The sequence below is a fragment of the Pteropus alecto genome, unplaced genomic scaffold, assembly GCF_000325575.1.
Source record: "Pteropus alecto unplaced genomic scaffold, ASM32557v1 scaffold103, whole genome shotgun sequence".
Taxonomy (NCBI): domain Eukaryota; kingdom Metazoa; phylum Chordata; class Mammalia; order Chiroptera; family Pteropodidae; genus Pteropus; species Pteropus alecto.
This window is the reverse complement of record NW_006436288.1, coordinates 5,460,372-5,473,134: the sequence shown is the minus strand read 5'-3', so window position 1 is coordinate 5,473,134 and position 12,763 is coordinate 5,460,372. Positions and strand designations below refer to the sequence as shown.

General features: G+C 32.7%; 1 protein-coding gene across 1 annotated transcript in view; it reads right to left on the bottom strand.

The window, feature by feature from the left end:
• Positions 1 to 6: 6 nt before the first annotated feature.
• Positions 7 to 12,763, bottom strand: part of PLEKHA5 (pleckstrin homology domain containing A5) — a 191,522-nt gene continuing 178,765 nt past the window's right edge. The window contains exons 21-31 of the mRNA XM_025047374.1: positions 12,670 to 12,760; positions 11,798 to 11,844; positions 10,815 to 11,003; positions 9,885 to 10,002; positions 9,380 to 9,498; positions 7,466 to 7,675; positions 6,360 to 6,500; positions 5,800 to 5,924; positions 3,909 to 4,054; positions 2,449 to 2,551; positions 7 to 471 (exon numbers count right to left, since the gene is read on the bottom strand). Coding sequence (XP_024903142.1) covers positions 2,457 to 2,551; positions 3,909 to 4,054; positions 5,800 to 5,924; positions 6,360 to 6,500; positions 7,466 to 7,675; positions 9,380 to 9,498; positions 9,885 to 10,002; positions 10,815 to 11,003; positions 11,798 to 11,844; positions 12,670 to 12,760 — 1,281 coding nt within the window. The 3' untranslated portion in view covers positions 7 to 471; positions 2,449 to 2,456. The remainder of the gene's footprint in view (positions 472 to 2,448; positions 2,552 to 3,908; positions 4,055 to 5,799; positions 5,925 to 6,359; positions 6,501 to 7,465; positions 7,676 to 9,379; positions 9,499 to 9,884; positions 10,003 to 10,814; positions 11,004 to 11,797; positions 11,845 to 12,669; positions 12,761 to 12,763) is intronic.

Sequence of the window (12,763 nt, the reverse complement as noted above, 5' to 3'; positions counted from 1 at the left end):
ATATATATAAAATTTTTACAAATCAAGTGTGAAACAAAGCATTGCAGTAGCCGAAATGGGAACAAAGAGGAAAAAAAAGGGAAAACAAGCTTCATTGGAAATAACTAAATTGATGTACTGAAAAGAAAAAATATAACTCCACCTAGACTTTAGAAACATCAAAATCTGGATATCAGCAACTATGTAAGCTCTGGCTGAGACCGCACAGGAAAAAGCACCTTTACTTATGTGCTCTGAAATCATAGCAGCAAGCTGGTGTCAGAATAATAACCTTGAGATTACAGAGTGTACATATGAGCCATTAAAGCTGTTTTGGAATAAACATTTTCCAGAAGTGATAAAGTGATGCTCTGTGGCCAAAAGCATCAGAACTATGAATTTCATAGATTTAAAATATACTGTACAATATCTTCTCACATTGCTGAAGGTCATGTCCTTAAGTTTGAATGGTTTCAACAGAAGTCAGTATAGCTGAAAAGTAAAGAGAGGGAAATTTACTTTGACAACTGCAAGTTAATGAACGACCATTTCCTAAAGTAACTGAGGGTGACATTCTGTAACAAATACAACTGACAAGCATGGCCATGAAAATCCTAAAACATAATACAATTAAAAGACATTTTTCTCTTCATTTCCATAAGCTTAACTCACAAAGCAAAGAAACATAATACAATCAAACAATAATTCGGAATAAAAATGTACTCAAATTTGTGGCTAAATCCAAAAGATCAACAAGATGAGCAAAGATGTGCATAACTTCACTATAATATTTAAGAATATATTAAGCTACCTACACAGTAGTGTCATTTGTAAAACTTTCCTAAGTTCTGTCAAAATTACTATTAGAAAGATGACATATAAACAATAGGAAGATATAAAATAAGTTTGAGTGTTACTACTAGTTTGTGGTGGCTGCAAGCCACAAGACTGGAAAATATCTGGCAATAACTATACCTAATTCTAGTATGTAATGCCACTGGCTCTTGGAATAAAAGTAAAACAGAACAAAATCCAATAATAACAACTTAAGGAACCTGGAAATGTACTCAAGTTTTAACTGTGAACATTCTTTATTATCAGAATGGTCTATGTACAATGAATTGTAACCTGTTTATGGAACCAAAAGATAAGGAGAGTGGCTTTTAACGTATATTTCTCCACTAAGATAGACAGAGGCCATTGATCAACTCTTCGTACAGCAATCAAATGAGCACGGTGTTTATTATTCCTATGTCTGCCGTTATTCTGTCACTAATGGCAACTGTCATTTCTGAACATATTAAGTTAAAAGTTTAAATATATGAGTGACAGAGGCAAGACACAGGTAAGACTATAACAAATAGGTTGTTTGTAATTCCAAAAAGGATGTCAATCCTGCACCGATACCCAACTGACAGCAAACAAAGCCCTCTTCCAGGCTGCAGGTTGACATAATCTCAAATAAAAGTTACAAATATGACAAGACAGTTAAACATAAATCTTTTTGGCTGAAAGCAAGGGCACAGATTATAGCTGCTACAAAAAGGTATGAATGGAAGTAGATTTTAGGAAAAAAGCACTACTGAATAAATGTAGTCAGGTTAGTACTTGTACTTATTTGAGAATCTAAAAATTAGAGAATGTGTTAGTCACAATGCTCATAAAGTCCCTAAGTTTTTTCTCTGCTTTTAATTGTATAACAAAGAAATTGGTGGTGACCCTAAAGCACAAAACATTACTAGATCTCATAGATACTGTGAGAGAAAAAAGTGTGTTATGTACAAAAGTGCAGGCAGAATTTTGTGATTGTATAAAATTTTAAAGTAAGACCACAAGATATTATTTTCAGCTTTGAAACTGTGGTCTAAAGAACATTATTCAAGAAAGGCTTTCTCCTTCTCCTTGTCCCAATCCATGGCTATTTTAGTAGCTGTCTCCCTGACTTAATATTATATTTAGAAGTAATTTGATAGATATTAAAGATTAAAATATTCCATCTATCTAGCCATACCATAAACATTTCTTTGTCCTTTAAAATAATTAACAAACTCCCAATGCAGTCGATATGTCACACTAACTATAAAAAACATTACTCAATCAACATGTAATGACTTAAACAGAATTCTCAGATCTGACTATGGAAAGGAACATTAAGTGGGAACACAGCTGCAAAACACTGTGAGGCTTGTCTTGGCACAGGCCATACATACCCTCTAACTTTTGCTGTTTTTAAAGATGATGAAATAAGAGACAGAGAAAATGCTGTCACGTAGCAAATCACTGGGAGGACCAATGTTGGAAATGTGAGTTACTGCTCATGGTTCAAATACATGGCCTACTTACTAGCTCTGCCAACTATCCATAACCCACAGTCCAAAATTAATCTGTTTTTATTCACTAAACTAACAAATGAATAAAATTCCAGTCAGAAATTCTATAGGTAAAGTACAAATGCAAAGGGAAACGTACTTCTGAGACTACACACACATGAAATGTGATCCTTCTGTGAGCTGCGGCTGAGTGGATGGAACCGGTGATGCTGAGGACTCAGGCGACGAGGACAGACTTTTCACTAAAACATACCAAGAAAATAAAAATCTTTAAGACACACTTGGGGAAGAAAATCTAATGCTGTGACTCCACACAATAAGAACACGTTTCGAGAAGGAATTAGTTGTATTTGAGTTCTGTTATTTAGTAATCTGGGAACTGACTGTTCAGTATAAAATGTCTCTTGAAGACTGTTTAAGCATTCTTTTCCCTTGTATACCTTAAATTTATACAATGTTACATGTCAATTATATCTTAATAAAATTTGAAGAAAAAAAATTTTTGTTTCGTTTTGTATTGAAGTCAATTTTCAGGTGTCTATCAGTGAATTACTCTTGTTGGGTCTCACTCTTAAAAGCCTTTTTAGTTCCATGCAACTAAACTCTACAGATGTTGTGCTTTTAATATACCTAACACACCACTTTGACTGAGACCTGCCACAACAATAATTGAGAGTTGTCAGTGACAATTTAAAAAAAAAAGTGAGAATTTCTGTGTATATCACCTTATAAAAGATAGAGACAAAGGAAAAGAGAGTGCTTAATATTGGTTACAAGGGGACACGATGATGTAAATTTGCATGTATATACATATATATATATATATGACACAGACAATGCTCTACCTAAGAACAATCCTGAATAAATGAACATCATTGTAGTTATCTTTCTGAAAAATGATTGGGGGATGGGGTGGGATGGGAGGAAGGATTGCTAGGAATGATTTTTGAGAAACAAAGCTGATTAAATGCACTAGTGGTATGACCCCCTATACCCATCCCTCACCAAAAATCCTCAAGAAAAATAAAGGAAAAAAAAAAAGATACATGAAGAGTCCAAAAAATATCAAAAAAGAGCATAGAAAATTTTAATTTTTAACATGCTATGGATGACAATCTTCTATTATCAGAGAAAACCCCAGATGTGGATTATAATCCATTACTATAATAGGAGTGAGAACAAACAAATCCGTTCTGCCAGTTTAGATCTTCAGTCTTCCATAGATCCCAAAGTGGTGGGTTTGTGAACACTGAGAATCCACCCTCAGAGAAACGGGTAAATTTTCCAAGTAATGAAGGATATTCTTATTAGAAAAAATTTATGGTACGTGTTAAGATTAAAAGCAAAACCAAAAGCAAAAATGAATGAACTGATTCCAAGCCACAACAGCATCTGTGTGGATCTGGTTGGGTTGACAGAGGTCACCCTTTCCTCCTTTTCCCAGTTGCATCCCTCCTGAAGGTGTTTATGGAAAGGCAAAAGGTTAATTTGTAATCAAAATACTTCAGTGGCTTTCTTGCTAGAATCACTACATGGGAAATAAATTCAGAGGTTCAGAGGAAGCACCAGTGAGAAATTTATGAAATGTGTAATATCTACCTGCCATTGTTTGGTTCCCTCTAGAAGCCTCAGGAGTTAGTTCATAAGAAACAACACTTTCTTCCTGCTCATGAATACTGTCCTTTGTATCTTCTTCAGAGTGGCCTTCTGATTTATGATTTGTGATCTGTGTTTCATCTTGAGGGCTAATGAAAATAGTGACATTTTAAAAATTATTATAGAATGCTATTAATTTTTTCTTCCAATTTATTGTTATAAACAATTTTTTAACCGTATAGAAAAGATGCCATCATCTATATTTTACATCTAACATTTGCTTGCAATTGATCTCTTTTCTTTTTTCCCCTTCTTATGAAAATTACAAACATAAAACATATTAGAGTGAATAATATGAAACCTATGCCCCAAGCTTCAATAATTATCTACATTTTGCCAATTTTGTTTCATCTAAACCCCCAAATTATTTTTAAAGCAGATTCCAGATATATCATTTAATCTGTAAATACTTTAGTTTGTATCTATAATACCCACCAAATATACAATCAGCGTTCAAATTTACCTGACTGCCTCATAATATCATTGTTATATTTGAATCGGGATCCAAAGTCTGTACAGTATATTTGCCTGACAAGTGTCTTAAACTCTACTTTAATCTAAAACACCCCACCCCACACACCCCTTTAAGTCTCTGCCACTTATCTGTGAAGAAACTGGTTTATCTGTCCTGCATAGTTTACCATATTCTAGATTTTGATGATTGTATTCCTTATATCTTTAATAAACTGCTATGATTTTGAGGCTTGGTCAGATTTAAGTTTTGGGGGAAGGAAGGCAAGTAATATTTCATCAGGTGGTGTCATGCACTATTGCATTAACACGTTGTCACTTTCCATGATGTTAAAAATGATCAATGAGTTCAGGGGTTATCAGCTTGATCCATTCATTGAAAGTTCCCTCTCAGATTTTTTTCACCTAACAGCTTTAGCGGCTGCTGAGGGGTATTATTCAATTTCATTATTTCCTTAGGGTTAGGAAAGCAGTTAGAGTCTAAGTTTCTCATTCCTAATTGAGTGAAATTATTCTAAATAGGAAAATATTTCCTCATGAACTCTTCGGCTACTGTTTGGGAAAGGCGAGATAAATATTTGATTCTTTCCCTGTATGTATTAAGTTTTGGAATAATAAGTCAATTCCTTAACATTGCCCAGATTGGCCAACAAATTATTTTTTTGTTGTTGTTGGATCATTATGAATGCATAGAGTTTTAATATATTGGATGTGTTTCAATCTATGCCTATTAACAAAAATTCAGCAGATTTTTTTTTATTAGCTATTGCCAAATATTTTTCAAATTCAATCATGCTATTCGTTGAAGAGATAAAGTCATTTCTAATAACATTATATCATAGCATTTCTCTTTACCAGCACTGGTAATTTTTTAAGGGAAGGTAGAGTGAAGATATACGCTTAAGAAGGCTAGATAACAAACACAGCTAAAAAATAAATAGCAAATCACTGTAATTTCTGGAACACTTATCAGACAACTTAGACTTCTGATTAAAGTATGTCATTATGTAAGCAATGCTGAGGTGCTTACTTTGCTACAGCTTATGTGCCTTTGGCATTTAAAAAAAAAGTATTTATTGAGTACTTCACAGGTGCTAACGAGGCAGTGTTAGGTGCTATACATTATTTTCTTATTTAATCCTTAAAGCACACTCGTGAGACAGATACTACCAATATCTCTATTTTTACAAGTGAGAAATCTGCAGCGTAAGAAAGTTTTATAACTTGCTTAAGACCTGCAATTCCTAAGTAGCTATATGGGGACTGGGATCTAGGACTTTTTGACTCCAAAGTTCACCATTTTTAAGCAGTTATACAAATTTGTGAATGATTCTTTTGATTATTTGTTTTCCTTAATGATTACCTGTATGAAACAGCCTCAGGTATTTTTTCTTTGTTTCTTTCTTTATCCATCACTTCCTCAGAATTTACTCCATTTGGCTCAGGTTTGAAATGTGTTTCGTAAAAAACATTTTCAGTTTTTTTTAACTAAAGAATAAAGAAAAATTTTCTCTTTCAAAGCTTTCACACCACATTTAATATTAGACAATCTAAAATGATTTTCAAATAAAAGTTTATTAAAAAATCATACCCTGTCAAATGTCTATGAAATATAAATTTAGATTCAAGTATATTAAAAATATTAACATTCTTCACTAGTGGGATAAAAAGTTATTTAGCCAAAGGGATGAAGCACATTGCTATTAGCTAGTTGTTTTGGGATGTAAGATTCTCTAATTGGGTTAACAATAATTAATTCCAGCCTTGACTGGTCTTTTATTAAAGTTTTAAATCAACCAAATTATCTATAACTGATCATTTCACTTAGATCTTTGGCTTCTGTGACAGAATGAAATATTACCACTTGATCTAATCTTCAAAAATCTACCCCTTTGGAATATCTGTCCTAAATAACCTCTCTACCTCTTTGCTGAAATCCGTATTTTGAGGTTCAGCTTCTTTTAGTCGAACGATTTCTGCCGCAGGAGTTTCATGGTTTGGTTTTACGTCATTTTCTCTAATGACAGGGTCTAGTTCCTTAATGTTGTCATCTTTCCTTCGAGTCTGTCCAAAAGATATATAGCATTCTTAGATTCATACTATACTGCTATTTAGATGGCACCTGTTAATTTTGAAAAAAAACTAGATCTTTACTGACAAGGAAGTTTCCTTATGAAAATCAACAGAGGATACACATACATATATACATACACATACACGCACACACACACGTATATATACACATACTTAATATATATCAGTATATATATATATACACATTAATTATATATTGTATGTAGCATATTAACATATGATACTATTTCATATGTTTTAAAATCCTCATCTATTTTAAATCGTTCATGTTGTAATTTGTAGAATGTGAAGTTAATTCAACTGTTAAAAAGTTGCATCTCCGTTAGCAATGCCTGCTCTTGCTTAGATGAAAGGGAATTTCTGTGAAGACAAGGAAGCACTTTCAGTTGACTCATGTCTATTAATAGGGATAGACTAGAATGAAGCTACTGAAAAGGTCTGCTAGTTGGTTCTACATGAACTGGGGTAACAATAATAAGTAATGGAATGGTGCCACTCTATAAGGCGAAGTTGAAATGTGATGAATAGCATAACTTTTATTTAGAAGCTCTCTCCTGCTACAATCTAGGTCATGTTAAATTAGGACAGAGTAATACACATATTGGGAGGGGAATTAGGGACTATCTTGGTAGCCTGCAAGGCATTTTATATTTGCTAAAAGCACTTTTATCTTTTCAGTATCTCTGTGAAGTAGATAGGGAAAGCTGAATCATTATCTGATTTACAATAGAGGAGATTAAGTCCACAAAGGGGGAAAGGAGCAATTTTCATTTTCCTAAGCTGTCTTAGCTTACTTATTATTATAAAAGTTAAATAATATAAAATAACTATTCATCTTGTAGTTATCTGAAAACCCATAAAATATGTAACTATGATTCTAAGATTCAAGTGATATTAGATTTTCACACAAGAATGATTAAATGCAATTGATATACCTGGGTAATCCTGAATAAATTATCCTTTAAACTTGAAGGACTTTGTAAAGGTGACTGGTCTAAAGCACCAATAACATTTAATCCTTTTTTCTTTTCCCTTAAGCAGGCTTGTTGATGTCTCCTTATTCTTTCCATTTGTTCTTCCACCGTCATTCTAGGTCGAGTACTTTCAGCTAAACAGAGCTGATCCACTGCACTTCTTGGTCTCTCCTTTAAATTAAAAATAAACATATAAACACAAAGACACTGAAAAACTTCTGAAAGTATGCTGGAATAAAAAATGTCCTAAAATGCATTTCTTTTGTCTTCAGAATCAAAAGTGGAGGTTTCGAATATCATTTAGATAACACCAGAAATGCTATTTTATCCTTAACTGGTAACTGGTGATGCATGGTCAATGATGGAAAGAGAAAAGAGGAGAGGTAGGAGAGAAAGAAGAGAAACTAGTGAGGGAATTAAAAAAAAACAAAAACAAAAAAAAACCCAAAAGAACCACGAAGGTATGATAGCTCTGGAATGATCCTACCCCATGGCCCTGAAATAGGAAATTGTATTAAAATTCAAATTAGGACAAAAAGGGAACACAGCTTCTAAAAAGCAGTGATTTATTTTAATGAAAATGTCATGTTTTTAAGTTACATATGTACTGTGAAAGACTAGTAGAAAAACTATCCTTGGTTGATGATCAATAATAAACCTATGGATATATTTTCCATAAATCAGAGGGTTATATTTGAAAACATTGTATACACAGCTCATTTTTACGGTTCATAATGAAGGTTTAAAAAAAAATGTCACATTAAACAACCAATTCTTACTTTCTCACTAAAAATGTAACACGATATTGGTATAAGATCCAAAAAACAAAAAAAAAAATTCAATAATTAGTTATAAGAAAATTTTAGCTTATTTTATATAATAGAACTTTTAACGATTAAACATATTTTAGGAGCTACAGATTAGAGCATAGAATAGAATCCATATGTTTCTTTGTGTCCTCTGGTCTGAACTGTGTAAGTTCTTTTGCAGCTCAAAATTCTAAAACTATTTGGTACAAAGAGAGGGAAGTACCCTGAAGTGCAAGATTAGACTGGTTTAGAGCCAGTTTGAATTAAATGGATCTCAGATGAAAGTGTGAAATACAGGATTTATTTCCCAAACCCAATTCAAACTTCCTAGAGTAACTGGATGTTTGGCAAACTCCAAGTCTACCATAGCTGAAGGGCCATGCAAATTCAGCCTAGCTTGGGATTCCATTAACATGGGTAACCACAGGACACGTCTATCACTCTCATCAAGGACAATCTTAGAAATGTCAGGAGATGTAATACAAGGAAGCTATTGTGGCAGCCTGACCCTGCCTGGCCACTTCCTGCTCGAACAAGTTCGTTCCTGACTGTGCCCCCTCGTCCCTTCCCCGACTGACATGGCAGTCCAAAAACCTGCTTAAATGATTAAGCCGGTTTCCTTATAGTTTGGCAGCCAATCAATGTTTGCCTTATCTGTAGCTGTGTAGGAATGCAGAAGTACAAGATTGTATAAAACTGCCCTCCATGTTACAACTGGGGTTCAGCCTTTGGATAAGAATCTGCTGAGCTGGTGCCAGCATCAATAAATGCTGCTTCCTGCTTACAGCCTCGGTGTCCTGTCTCTCTGTTTAAAAATCCCACAACGCTATCTGAGAATAGGTTCCACAAACTGTGGATGAAGCCTGCAGTCAAGGCCGATCAAAGGAAACCTAAATTATGTATTAAGTAGGTCTGTTCTCTGAGGTGCTAATTCCTTGAATATAATTTTTTAAAAAGATAACTAAATTTTGTCATAGACAATGTAAATTTTTTTGATAAAACACTAAAAATAGAAACATATAAAAAATAAATAAATAGGTTTGAGAATCCTTCTAGAAATTAATACCGTTCTTGAATCCATTATCTTCTTAGTTTTCCTTAAGGTTACATATGAGGCTATTGTTGAAGATTCAGGTGTTGGTGATTTTGTTCTTGGAGGGACTACTCCAACAGGAAAGTGGGAACCTAGAAATTAAAACAGCAATAAGTTCGAGAGACCATCTCACACAACATTGGTTCTTTTGACATATTCGATTTCTGAGGACTTTAAAATGCAAATGCAAATTTCTTATTCAAAAAGAGCAAGGGAAAATGAAGTACCTTCCATTAGGTATTCTACCTAAGAAGCCAGACAATGATACTACCAGACAAATTTAGGGTTAGATTTAGAAATAAAGTTCTACAGATTAACAGATGATGTTAAAAAATTAATTATAAAATTTAATATACTTAATAGATCATATATCCCAACCACAACCCTGTAAAGAAAAGAAGGTAAATGTATTGGGTTAACATGTAAACTGAACTTATTCAGTTTAAACACAGAGCTAAAATATATCCCAAATGCTGACCTTTAACTGAAGTTTCCATTTCTGAAACAGGTTCTGTTTTTTCTTCTCCATTAGATTCATCAACTTCTGCCACTGTTGTTAACTCTGGTTCACTCTTGTAGAGTCTATAATCTGGACCCTTGAAAAGATATGTAATTACAAAAAAAAAAATTGCTAAAAGTTTCTTTTAAAATGTTTACCTCTAAAGACTCAAATCAAGCTCTAAAAATTAAAAGCCTCAGTCAGCTAACTTGGGGATAACACAATTAAGATATATGTTACAACTAAGGTAGAAAAAAAAGAATTTGAAGTATTTTAAACCGGTAAATGTTTTGGTTTCAAAATTAAGATTATTCCTCCTAGGGACAAAGTCATTAGAACATTTTTATCATAGTATAACTGAGGTCTGAAAATAATTACATAATATTAACTCAGCCCCATTTCTTTTAACCCTATCCTCCCCTTGCTTATTACATTTTACATTATTTGTTTTGCCTCAAACCTATTATTTCCAGTTTTCATGAGTAACGTCTCTTTGGCAAAGATCACATTCTCTAAGTTTTCCTAGACTGAACTGATCACAATCCAATTCGCTATCATTCCTAATAACTATCTTACTTTTTCTTGCTTCTTTCTGATCTAAAGATTTCATTTTGCCTCTGATATCCTGAAATGGTATATTTAAAATATGACTCCTTATACAAATGAAAAGTAACCATTTAATGACATTTATGGAAATTATGAAATTATGAAAGATTATTAAAATTGTGAAATTAAAAAATGAAATGGTAAAATCAAAACAGGAAAAACAAAATGATAACATGATAAACAAAAAAGCACTGGCTAAAAGTGATGTTATAATAAAAACAAGTCTGAATGTAAAATAAATTCACTTTTAAAAATGAGAGGGCATGTATGATTGACTATTCTGTGGCTATTATAGCCACTTACACAGTGAGATCCATTTCTTGTATATCCTTGAACTTGATGAATCTTCTTTTCTTCAGGCAGATGGACTGGGCCCCTGCTATAACAGAGCAAGGAGCTGCTATCACTGGGCAGAGGGGGGATTATGGGAGGCTGCTCTGTAAAGTCATAGGACCGAGGAAGTGGAGGACGAGGTGGGACTACTTCCTCTTCCTAAAGATTGTAGAATAGTCACCTTATTTAGATAAGCATATTGAATTAAGGATATCTAAATTCTTTGCAATGGTAAGTTAACCTTAAATTAGCTTTAACATAAAGGGACACTGCCAAGCCAAAAGTTTCATATTGAAAAGTAAAACCAAAAATGTTTAATGGCCAATAACTGGGTTTTAAATAAAGTTGTATCTAACTTTTTTTGTAACACACAGGTTAGCTTTACTCTGAAGCTCAACATCAAAACGGATGTATAAAACTACAGTATCCCATTTTAAAAATAGGAGAAAAAAATTAATTTGAAAATCTCACTGGCTATTTGTTTTTGTTTTTGTTTTGCGATTTTTAGGAGGAAAAACATTTCTTTTTGATTGGATTTTATACAAAATTCAAGACCACAAATGCTTTCAATTAGATTGACAGTATCTCTTTGCAGTTGTAATTTTTTTATGGTATGCATGACACACAACCAACTTAATTATCCCACAAATTTTTACCAAATATAAGAAACAATAATATTCAAATAACTTACATTAGAAAAAGCATGACAATGTTAATGTTCTAACACAGATTAAAAAAAATTCAATTTTTTTTTTTTTTTTTTGCATTAAGAAAAGGGAAAAAAAAATCGCATTTGTTAGAAGTACCAAATTACTGAACCGGTGAAATTGCAAGATTAAAACAATAACTTAAATATACTTAGAAAACATTTTGTTATGAGTAAAGAAGACAACTCTAATTCATGTTTCAAACATTTAAAACAATTTATAGTTGGACAAACAATCCAAACTTACCTCATTTTTGGACTTAACTGTTGAGAAAGACTTTGATACTGCCATACCTGTTAAAAAAATAAAACAACTTATACTAAATATATCTTTCTAAATATATAGAAAAAAAGCAATAATTTCATTTCACTTATTTTAATAAAGTCTTCAGTTTTTAATCCCTCATTTATTGTTTTCAGAATTTGAACCCAATTACATTAAAAAATATAAATTAAAACAACTAGTTTAAATAAGAGTATGGGGAAATGGGTTTTCTCAAACATTTATCAGTGTGAGTACATTTTGTTATAGTCTTTTAGGAGGACGATTTGACTGTGTCTATCAAAATGGAAAATTTGTGCTCATTTCCCATTTCTTCGAATACATTAAGTACTAGCATGTGTGTTTAGTTACATACACAATAATGTTCATTATAGAATGGCTTATGACAGGGAAAACAAAACAAAACAAACCCAAACAAGTCCCCAAACTTGAAAACATGTTCATCCACACAGAGTGGATAGATAAATTATAGTTCATCTATACAATGAATTCTTAACACAGCTATTACTGTATTATAGTTAAGGAAACAGGTATACTATGATTCCATTTTTTGTTTTAGGGGGGAAAAACTCCTAAAATCAAAATCCTATATGTGTGCTTATAATTATAATACATATAAAACTATGATTTATTTTTGAGTGGATGAAGTTGGCATAACTTTTGCTTTTTACTTTATTAAACTTGTGTACCAATTCAATGCTAAAAAGAAGAGTACCTGTTTTCTGACAGCAAAATCCATTAAAATACCAGAAGTAACCCAATTCTGTGTGTCATTCCACTTTAGATATAATATTATGGTCAATTACTGCAGAATAAAATACAATAAGTTGCCTTACCTGTTTCTGTAGTGCCTCTTTGCTGTTTGTGCTTACTCAATCCTTCCATGACATCTTGAATTCTCCAAAGTTCTTTCTGAATCTGTGCACGCTG